The sequence below is a fragment of the Camellia sinensis genome, chromosome 11 (assembly GCF_055761805.1).
Source record: "Camellia sinensis isolate YWXY chromosome 11, ASM5576180v1, whole genome shotgun sequence".
Classification (NCBI taxonomy): Eukaryota; Viridiplantae; Streptophyta; class Magnoliopsida; order Ericales; family Theaceae; genus Camellia; species Camellia sinensis.
The window spans coordinates 118,727,445-118,739,377 of NC_138971.1; the positions used below are offsets into that span (position 1 = coordinate 118,727,445).

Consider the following 11,933-nt stretch of genomic DNA (forward strand, 5'->3'; position numbering starts at 1 on the left):
TTCTTTTTAGCAAAGAGGGTCGTTGCTTCCCATGGCGAAGTGCTAGGGCGGATAAAGCCCTTATCTAGCAACTCCTGGAGTTGAATCTTCAACTCACTCAACTCGGCTGGGGCAAAACGATACGGTGCCATGGAAATTGATGCAGTGCCAGACACTAAGTCAATAGAGAACTCAATCTCTCGGTGGAGTGGTAAACTAACAAGATCCTCGGGAAAGACGTCCGAGTACTCACAATCCACTCTGGGCAACTCAGTCTGGGTCTCATCACACTCACTACTCATACAGCTAGCGAGAAGACAACTAAGCTCACTCCGTCCTTGCGGATCATACACCGGTGGTAAGACTCTACCAACCCGATCTCCCAAGAAATGAAAACAGTCACCGCTCAAGGTACATACAGTAACCCTCTGACGGTAGCCATCTATAATAGCTCGGTATGACGATAACTAGTCCATACCCAAAATCACTTCAAACCCAGACATATCCATCAATACAAAAGAAAAGGGAAGCCGACGATCGGCGACCTCTATATCACAGCCTCGACATCCCTGTTTCAAAATCAACTCACGCCTAATAAGTGATACTACACAAAAAGGAGATGCTAACCGTGCCAACTCCAGCCCCAAAACAGATGCAAAAGCAGAAGATATAAAAGAATGGGATGCATCCGTATCAATTAACACATTAGCAACCGAGTTGTAAAACAAAAAAGTACCTCTCACTACTGATGGAGCCGGTACAAGATCTGGCGCTGTAACAGCATACACGTACCCTGTAGGCCTCTGATCTACTTGCTCACCCCTCGGAACATAAGACTGCTGCACAGACTGAGCTGAAGAGGCTCCCTGATTGGCCCTTAAGGCTTGAACTAACTGAGCTGGCTGATGACTCTGTGTTTGTCTCGAACCAGATGCACCAGATGTGCCACTCAACTACGGGAAAAACCTTTTCAGGTGCCCCACTTGCCCACACTGATAACAAGCGAGCGGCTGACCTCTGCCCTACCTCTGGCTCTAAGAACGAGCCGAATAAGAAGCTGCTCTCTGCCTTCCTCCCCTCTGTGGGCAAGTTGGAGACTTGTAGCCCAGCTGACCACATTTGTAACATGTGATGTCTCCCTGACCGCCTCTCCTAGAACCTGAACTCGGTACTGAAAAGGTAGATCTAGAATGTGCTCTTTGGGACTGCTAAGGGTTAGAACCCCTCTGCCTCTTACCGTCCCCCTAACTATCCTGGCTCCTCCCGGAGCCCCTCATCCTCTTCTCCTCAGTATGCATAATAGTCTCAAGATGGGCTGCAGCCTGCACAAGGCGCCCATACTCCCTAATCACGGACCCGACCACTCGAAACATGAGTCCAGTCCTCAATTTCTTTTCAAACTCCAAGCACCTACGCTCTTCGGTCGCCACCAACTTTGGTGCAAACCTCGATAAGCTAGTGAAGGTGGCCTCAAACTCTGCCACTGGTGTATTCAGCTGCTTGAGCTGACAGAACTGGTCTCTCAACTTCTCCCTAATAGTGGGAGGCAAGAACTTCTCCTGAAAGGCATCAACGAAAGCCTCCAAAGTCCCTCTAATACGTCCTTGTACAATTTCCACCACTGACCTGCATCTCCTTTCAACTGGAAGGACGCCAAGGTCACTCGTAAACCTTCGTCTTTAATGCCGAGCATCTCAAACATCTTCGTCATCTATTCAAGCCACTCATCACCCTTTAGTGGCTCTTTTGGATCACCCAAAAACTCGTCCGGATTCGACCGGAAAAACTCTCTCTTCAAAAAAGACGGCCCTGCCTCAGTTACATGGGCTTGGACTTGATTCTTAGTCCTGAGAATGTCCATGGATTCCCTCAATGCTCCTGCCATCTCGCGGGCTAAGGCGCTCATGGCCTGCTGACCTACTGGCTCGGCCACATTGGCCTGACCAACTCCCTTCTCCTGTGTTGGAATTTCATCTGGTATAGGCATCTCCTGCCTCCTAGGCCTACCACGCCTACCACCACGTCCTCGTCTTAACATCCTAATAAAGGTAACAAAAGGATTAGCACATTCAAAAATGTGCCGAAGCTATTTCACTCACGTCCTAATACATTGGACAACTGTAAGTTACTCCACATAAGTACATAATCACATAAGTACTTACGAATTTCATCTCCGGATAATAACCGTCCTGTGGTGTTGCTAGAGTTCCAGTTAGAAACGGCAGTGATCAAGTGCCTTTCCAACAGGACTCCTAGAAACCCAAGGATCCAATCAATATCCTAGAAACTAAATCCCATACCCATATAGTCATATAAACATGTTATCACATAAGCACAAAACATTACATTTAAGCCTCTAACAAGCGAGACAAACACATTGTGGTACTCACCACTTCCCACGTACCCAAAGTATTCAAACCCGGTACGCTCTGATACCAAGTTATCACGCCTTCAAAATAAACGCATAAATCAATCATTTATAATATCTATAGACATAGGAAAATAAAATATATTCATTTATCAGAGTATTCTTAACAAAAAAGTATTACATGTTGACAACAAATGTAAATGCTCTACGAGCTTACAACTTTCCAAGTCAACACTTGGTTACCACAAAAGAGAGTTCTAAATCTTTACATCTTAAGCCCTTGCCCTAGAATTACAGATAACATCAACAAAATAACAAAAAGATAGTCTTCAACTTCTAAACCTCCCATGCTATCTTGGAGGCGGCATATCACCTGCACCTGTAAAATAGTGTCCCAAGTAGGGTGAGCCAAAACCCAATAGAAACATGCTAAACCAAATATGAGAAATAACTAAAACATTAGCATTCGATAAATGATCAACACTTATAACAAACATATCCCATTTCCAAAATTAATCAACATTTATAATCGTATCTCAATTCACTTCCATTTATTATCCAAATCAATTCATAGACATAGTTTATTAGCTAGCCAAACAATTTAAATGAGACTACAACTCATCTTATTAACACCTCAATTATCTATAATTCAAAATGAGACTACAACTCATATTATCAACACTTCAATTATTAACATCATTCAGATGTATAAAAGGTTTCGAGACTTTCACCTTGGTCACTCCGACCAACTTAATTATCAATGGAGTCCATTCTTTATCTCCTTCCAAACTGTGGAGTACATTCCCTATCTCCTCTCAAACCATGGAGTACATCCCTTATCTCCTCCCAAACAAAGATACATATGCAATGTATTTAAACACTTCATCATATACAATGATCAATTAATGCACACACTCAGTGTGTTATTCCAACTGTCACATTCAATGACATATTCCAATTGATTAGTTTCAATTTACTTAATCATCATGTAATTCTATAACAATCAAGGCTATCCTCCATTGATAGCCCAAAACAGTTATTCTCAGCAGATAATTAAATTTATCAAACAGATCAATACATTTTCCATAGGTGAGCGATTTATCAATCCAACTACACCATTCAATTACATTTCCACCCAATTTCATCATTTCCAATCCAATTATAAATTCCCTTAGTTAATTTCATTAAGTTGGCAAATAACTCATTTAATCCCAATTAGGGCATTTTTTTTTCCCTTTCTCAAATAACAATCTTAACGCTCAAATTCATCATTTATATACAAATAATCCCCTTTTCAAGACCTCAAATTCACAATGGAACCCAACACCAAGGAACCCCTATTTTATAATTTTAAATCAAACTCTAACTTTCCCAAAACTCCCAAACACCATCATCTATATGAAATAACCAACATTTATGTCAAAACTCATAGAAATGAGTAGATTATCCCTACCTCAAAGTTAGGAGCCCAAAGGAGAAGAAGAGTGAAATCCAAGATGCTCCAAATCCACAAATTTTTGGATCAATGGGAAGCCCAAGCCAAGCTTTAACTTTCTTACAAAGGGATAATGGTAGAAAACTCTTAGAACATGGAGTATTTGTAGAGAGAGAGAGAGAGAGAGTTTAGAGAGAGAGGCAGCCAGATCAAGGGTTTGGATGAAAAAGATGATGAAAAAGTAATGTATAACCCGCTGCTGTTAACTGATATATTTGAACCTCGCTCTAGTGAAGAAGTGGTCGCTCGAGCGACCAGACACAAAAGAACCTCGCTTGAGTGTAAAAAGCGTCGCTCGAGCGAACAATGCGAAGCTTCAGGTCTACAATCCAGAAGCACGCTCGAGCGCAAGAGTTCTCGCTCGAGCGAAGAAACATAAAACATAGAGCTCACTCGCTCGAGCGACAAAAGCCTCACTCGAGCGAAGAATACCAACCTTCAGGTCCAATTTAGATGCAGACGCACACTCGAACGCAAGAGTGCTCGCTCGAGCGCAAGAATCTTCACTCGAGCGAAGAAGCAGAAACCCAAGGCTCGCTCGAGCGACAAAATCTTAGCTCGAGCGAAGAAGCCAAAATCTGGACAGCAACTATATGTTCCAACACCCAACCAACCTGTTCTAAACTTACCCAACACATCCTAAAACTCAAATATAAAGAATTAAAGGATGGAAACAAGATATAGACCACAACCAACCACTACGGAACCTAAGTCCGAAATAAAATAAATGACGAGAAAAACCGAGATCGCTATAAAAGTCGTCATACAACTTATTTTATGTTGGTTAATTTAACTTGTGTGTTGTTTGAAATGTAATGCCTTTTTTTTTTAATTAATAATGTTAAAACTTTATTGGTTATAAAGTTCTGTTTTGTTTGATTTTTAAAATTTATTTTAATTTTTTTTTTCTAAGAAATTAAAAATTAAATTGGTAAAAAAAATAAATTAAAAACACATTATTTTTATATAATTTTATCTTTTGGGAGGGTAGAAATAATTTTTTAAAATATTTTTTTATATGTATTTATTTTCGTTAAATTATTTTTTATTTTTTCAAAAGTCAAATATGACGACAATTTTGATGTCATTATTAAACCAATCTATTAAATCAAAAAAATCCAAAACTAAAAATATATCATATATTAAACATATCAATTACATATTAACAGCTTAATAATCATTCATTACTTGATAACTATTTAAAAATATTTGTTCATAACAAATACAATCATCTATTACATGATAACCATCCAAAAAATCAACAAAAATAACCACTCATTACATGATCATTATCCAATCACATACTAAAAATTAATTTGGTAAAAGAATAAAAATGTAAAAGATTTATTATTTTTTTATAATTTTATCTTTGGTGAGTAGAAATAATTTTTAAAAATTGAAAAATATTTTTGGATATTTATTTTTGTCAAACTAGTTTATATTTTATTAAATTGATGACTTTGCCATTGAAATGGTGCAATAGTGCATTCAATTATCCTTATTTGAAACGAGATTCAAATTGAGGGTCAAATATATCACAATTGAAAGGTCAGAGACTAAAGTGATACAAACTCCAAATTAACTAATTCGCTCTTTATAATTTGAATTGGATTTTTCTCATGTAGAGATCTCAGTAGGAGAGAACTTGAGGGACTCATAAAGCCTATTACAAGTCTCATTTTAATGATCAAAATTGTTCATTTTGTGGGGTCCTTAATGTATATCATCTATGAAAAAATATAAGTCAATCTGATAAACATAATCGTTTTATTTCATCCCATTTATCTCTGAAAAAATAAATTATCTATTTTAAAAATATACTTGTCGTCTATATTTTTTAAAGACAAATACGATAGAATAAAAAAATTACAATTATAAGATAAAACTAATTTTTTTAATAGATAATAAATATTAAAAATTTTACAAATTAAATAATTTAAATTATCAAAAGAGAACTAGAAAAACAAATCTGAGAGGATTGGTAATAATTTACCCTAAATTTTGTGGTGTAAATAGAAAAACAACCGTGGGAACCTAGAAATTTCCGCAACACTTGAAAAAGCCACTTTACTGTCTGTGTGTGGGTCTACACACACTCGGGGGTGCTCTTTCTCTCTCTCTGATCGTCAACGTCTCTTGAGTAAACCAAAACCCCCAAGCCTGAATTAGGGTTTCGATCACAACAGAAATCCACTAAGGTACCTCGCTCATTGCTCTCTTCTTCTTCTTCTTTACATCCCTCTGTTTTGTTTTGTAGTATATGTGTGTATACGATCACAATTCGTTTCATATTCGTTTAATTAGTTTCCTTTTTGGTCTCTATGTTGAATTGCAATGTCAAATTGAGTATGTTTAGGTGCCAAAAAGATTGATTGAAGATAACCCTTTAAGTAATTCTCACTACCAGAGAAAAATGAGAAGAATTGTGAAAAACCATAAAGCTAACAAATTGTCTGTCTTCTAGTAGAAAGTGCAATTAGGATATGAAAAAGTATATATTCATCTCAGCACATAGAAACATGAAATGAAGTCAAAAGTAAGGGAAGAGAATTGTCGGCGAAATTTTATCCAAGTATGACTTCAATTTTGCAAACTACCCAATTGTAAATTTCATTATAATAGACAAATTAAATGGCTCGATAGAGTGCAAATTTCATATATAGGATACGCGCGCTGCGTGTAAATTGTACTCAAGTCTTGGTTCAACTTGAGTGTAAATTAATGTACTTGTAGGTTAGTTGTTGCTATTTTAATTATTTCCCCGGCCAGAGCTGTCTCAGTGTTAACAGTGAAGCTAAAATGTCTAAGTTAACTGTTACAATAAAAAACACTATTCAGGTTTAAAAGTTGGAATTTTTAAAAGACAAAAATGCCCTTATGTAGAGACCACGTGTCACACTGGAAATGCCGTCACCGTCATTCATCTCTTCTCCCTTCATCTCTGTTTGGGCACTCATCACCACTCTTTCCTTGTACTCTTTAATTAATCTTGTGAGAAAGCTAGAATTTCTATGTGATCCCATTGAAGTTTAAATTCAATTTGTACACAAAGGTCTCTATATATACATACATATAGATACACAGATGTATATATAATATTCAACATCATACTCTAATACATATATGCATCTCTAATTCTGTGTATAATTATATATATATATAGAGAGAGAGTTGTTCGAACCTCACTACTGCCTTAGTGATGAATTAGTGGTGGTGGGTTTTGGCCGTTGGCATTAATGATTGGGAGAATGGTACTTCAAGGGGGTGGGGGTGGGGGTGGGGGAGGGGGGTGATGTATCCAGATGTTTATCCCTCTGAAACTTCCTAATCTGTGCGTAGACTTTAGTCTATCTCTGGATATCTGTTTATTGCATAGTGATAAATTCCATTAATGATTGGGAGAGTCGCGGTTGAAGGGTAGGGTGGGTGAGCTATCTAGATGTTTATCACCAAAAAATTTCCTAATCTCTGCACATGTAAAACTAAAATTCAAAAGGCTAGACTGTAGGCTCTTTCTTGATATATCATTTTTTTGCATACTGATAAATTTCCATCATTCTTTCGATCTTCATGGGCTAGATTCATACAGTGCCTCTCTTGTTATATTCCAGTTTATGTATTTATAGTCATCATCACAGCTAGCTCAAATCATTCTATCTTTGCCCACTAGTAATTTTTTTTAATTCTTATGTTGTTCTTCTTTACACCCTAAGAAGCACAAGCAATTGACACAAGACATAACGATTTAGGACATGGACACGGCAGGGATATTGCATACGAATGTATCTTGAGATGAAGACAAATGTTTTTATTTACTATGTATATGAATACGGATGTAGGGCACAGAGATATAAAAGGCATGAATCTATATGTGGATGTATTTTTGTTATTTTTCACTTATTTATTTCCATATATTTTACTCTGACTCCGAACTATATGTTTATATTAACTCACAAAGGTATCTTGGGATGTGCCGAAACACAAAACATATTTGTCCGTGAAGTGTCCTCAGACATGCCAAGTGGCACGTTCAACATGTGGATATTCATGTCGCGCCGTGTCAGTATCCTTACATGTCGAATAAGGACACGACAACCATTTTGAGGTGTTCATGCTTCTTGGTTTACCCCTTTTACTTAGCATCCCCTCTGTGGGCATTGATGATGTTTTGTTGTGTTAGTTGTGTCGCCTTAGCCTTAGGTATGGTAATCATTACCTTGTTGGATCATTACCTTGTTGGGATTCTTTGACGCGAAAGTTATCTTTTTCATCAATTATGTTTGTGGGTCTCTTCATTTTTTGGGTGTCACTCATTGTTCATCAGAGACACTGTCCCATGGTTTGTGGCTTTGCAACTTTCTTTGTACTTGGTGTTTTTCTTCTTTGTTTCATTGTATTTGAGGTCATTGACAATAGGAGCTATTTCAAGTTCTGTAAACAGTGAGTTTCGATGAAGACAATGAAACATTTGAAACAAAATCAACCCAACCATGAATTTGTATCGGTCAAGAAGAGGGGCGAGAGAGAGGTTTTTGGCTAAGGGTGTTTGTCAAGGTTAATTTTGGTATTTAATCGACCAAATTTGCTGACATCACTAAATTTTAATGTCTGGATAATGGAAGGAAGGTTGGTATATATTGAAATAAAAGCAAGGGAAGGCATTGTAATTTTAGAAACTTTGAGGAGGTCCCTGTAGGTTGTAATTATCAGAAACCTCAATGGAACTCTATGAAATTTACCCAATTATTTATGTTTTATTGACTATTAGAAGTTAGGGTTTTGTGAACCTTATTAGTTGTTGGATGTCAACTGTAGTACTAGTCCATGGGCTGGTATATAACCAAATCAAACCAAACCAAACCAAACTAAGCCTTAAGTCCCATCAAATGGGGTCGGCTACATGAATCCTTCTTTTTTATGCGGCCCTATTAAAGGCCATTTCGTTAGTCAAATTAAGAGATCCATATTTCTATTTACAACGTTAATCAACGTTAATTTAGGTCTACCCCATCCCTTAACACTTTCATCTACCGTTATAGTATCGCATCTCTTTATTACTGTCTCTGTTGGTCTTCGTTGAATATGACCAAACCATCTCAATCGATTCTCTCTCAACTTATTTTTTATCAGTGTTACTCCTACCATTCCTGAATACACTCATTCTTAATTCTGTCTTGTCTAGTCTTGTTACACATTCATTTTAGTATTCTCATCTCAATTACACTCATTTATTTACATGTTGTTTCTTGGTTGCCCAACACTTCGTTCCATACAACATCGCTGGTCTAATAGTCATGGTGTCTTAATCCTATGGGTCATATCCGCATCAATCTCCCTCATTGTTGTCCATGGGCTGGTGTATATATATTTAAATTTTTATTTTTCATTTGTGTGTGGTTTATACCAGTCTTAATTCTTAAAATTTCCAAATTTCTTGTTGTGGGATCTTGTCCTATTAGGAGTAGGAAGAATCTAGCAAGCTATAAAAATCTCTATTAATTTTTATATTTAATAGAGTTGACTATTGGGTATTAGATTATGTTGTATATGATGCAACCTGACCTTAGGATGTGATTTCTAGGGAACTCAAGGTGGGAAAAGAAAAGAGAGTTAAGTTACTGTTCTCAGAAGTTAATGTTTACAGCCACAGAAGAGCCTCCCTGTGAGCCCAAAACTCTGTTCTGCTGATTTATCACCAAAAAAAAAAAAAAAAAAAAAAGGTCTGTTCTACCAAACCCCTAATCAGCCTTAACCATATTCTTGCCATTTTGCTTTTATTTGAACTCTTTCACCCTTAGGTATTTGGTTGCTGTCTTAGAATTTCCAGTAACCACTGATCTGAAGTTCCAGCAACCGATTACTTAGAAGACCAAGCCAATTTTCACCATTTTCAATGAGCAAAACCTATATCCCATTTTCTACATGTTAGCAAGCTTTTTATAACCCTGGCAGGCTGGTCCTCCATGAAACCAACTGTGGTTGACAATATTTTGAGTTGCCTGGTGCTCTCTAATGTCAATTTGTTGTGGGCTCGGAGGATAATGTTTTTACCTACCTAAATTTTAATTGCAAAAATGGATTCTGGTTTTATTTTGTTATATAAAGAATGTATTGAAATTAGAAATTCATTTCACATTTTACAAAACAGTGCAGTTGCATGATCTTATTTCAATTTAGGAAATAAATTTTGTTGTGTATAATTTATGCAAATTATTTTGATATATTTAGAGATGAGATATATTTTTACTCCTTGATTATCAATTGTTATCTATATTCATCACAACACCATCATCTCATTAAATAGAGTTAATAACAGTCCTATTATGGGTCTGCTGTTCCAATTAGAAAATTATCTACTGATTGTTCTATTTGTTTTTCTAACTGTATCAATTTCTTCAAGAACATGAGGGCAAGCAAGGATCCCCTGATGAGAGAAAGCAAGCGGTACAAACTCTCACAAAAGGATGCAGGCTTTTTATTAAGAGCGGTACAAGAGAGGGCATCTGCCAATAAAAAACCAGAAATTAAGTGGGGTAACCAGGCGGCGCATCTTCCTTATGACTTGATTTTCAAGATTCTTCTTCTACTTCCTGCGGAATCTCTTCACAGATCAAGTTTTGTATGCAAGGCATGGTTTAATTTGATTAACAGCCCTGATTTCATTGAAGCTCACATGGGTCAATCTGAAACTGTTCTTATCTTTCTACAATCAGTCCCTGAAAGAAGGCCCAAGACATTCTCTATTGAAGCCAAGCTTTCTCCGTCAAAACATGACTCGATTTTTTTAACTAATGAAGCACCTAAACCTTACATCAATTTCTTGGAGGTAGAAGACGGAATGGGTAAGGTGAGTGAGTCAAACATAAGTGGTTGTAAGGATATCCTGGCAACCTGTAATGGTTTAATTTTGGCCAAATGTGAACTGAACAGAGGGTTACTAGTCATGAACCCTGCTACTAGGAAGCTTGTCGGACTCCCTCTAGGTACTATTGTTCCCCGTGATGAGTCATATGGGTTCGTGTTCAGCCACTTGACGAGAGAATATAAAGTGGTACACTTATTTCGAGATGAAAGTGGATATATTGGTTGTGAGATACTGAGCCTTAATAGGAAATCATGGTGGGCTGTGGATGGCCCTTCATTGGGACTACTTAGAAGGTTCATATACAAACCTGTTTCGGCCATTGGAGCCTTGCATTGGCTCCCAGCCAAACATGACTGCAATTACCTAGTGTCTATGGGCATTGACGACGAAAAGTTTCAGACAAAAACTCTTCCTGTTAGCAGCAGCATAAGTGATAGACTGGTTGAGGTTGGGGGATTTCTAAGCTTTGTGACCCATGTTACACGGAATAGAATAGAGGCGTGGATATTGAAGGGATTAGAGGGGGAAGATTGGGTAAAGCAGCATATTATAACCACCGATGATAGAATAGTGGATTTGATTCCACTTTCGACTTTGAGGCATGGTCGGGAAATGGTGTTCAAGGGATACAGAGACTCTTTCTATGCTTATGATTTTGAAGCTCAAGCAATGAGAAAGGTTGAGATGGAAAAACGACCTGTCCAGCATAATGGCTCTTACTTGCCTCATGTGAATTGCCTTGCTTCATGGGAGAGTCTTGGGGGAGCCTTGTGGTAGGTACCCACCCCGTGTCGTTCCTTTTTTATTGCTGTCAATGTAATAAAGCTCATGAACTTGGTAATTAAGCCCAAAAGTGGCTTGTCTAGGCATGATGTCTTAGACATATTTATGTTTATTGCTTCGTAGTGTGTGATTTTCTTGTGAAAAAATGGCCGACCATTGTATTATATTTGGAATGTCGGTTTAGGTGAATGATTGCTTGTTATGGTATGGTATGCATTTGGGGTTTCTGTCTCTCTTTCAGTTTGATCATGTTTGTTAATAGTTGTATTATTGACTTCAAAATGTTGTGGAGGAAAAATTGTGGTTCAGTTTTTAAGCTGTAGATTTTCTTCTCTTTTTTTAGTCTTGAAATTAAGTTTTTGACAAAAAAATAAATTAATTTGATCAAAACTTCATTATATAATAAAACTTTCTTGCATTAAGGATATAAACAAAAATTGTCC

General features: G+C 37.2%; 1 protein-coding gene across 2 annotated transcripts; it reads left to right on the top strand.

The window, feature by feature from the left end:
- Window positions 1-5,856: 5,856 nt before the first annotated feature.
- On the top strand, window positions 5,857-11,721 carry LOC114309138 (F-box protein CPR1). Of its 2 annotated transcripts, none has more exons than XM_028254837.2 (2): window positions 5,857-6,040; window positions 10,243-11,721. In XM_028254837.2, exon 2 carries the CDS (start codon window positions 10,246-10,248, stop codon window positions 11,482-11,484), a length of 1,239 nt encoding a protein of 412 aa, XP_028110638.2. In that variant the 5' UTR covers window positions 5,857-6,040; window positions 10,243-10,245; the 3' UTR covers window positions 11,485-11,721. The 2 variants fall into 2 exon arrangements, with proteins under 2 accessions (XP_028110638.2, XP_082750717.1); XM_082894591.1 differs by having other exon boundaries at window positions 5,882-6,040; window positions 9,424-11,721.
- The last annotated feature ends 212 nt before the right edge of the window (window positions 11,722-11,933 follow it).

Coding starts and splice junctions, on each gene's coding strand:
- LOC114309138 (XM_028254837.2), top strand. CDS start 10,246: ATGAGGGCAAGCAAGGATCCCCTGATGAGAGAAAGCAAGCGGTACAAA.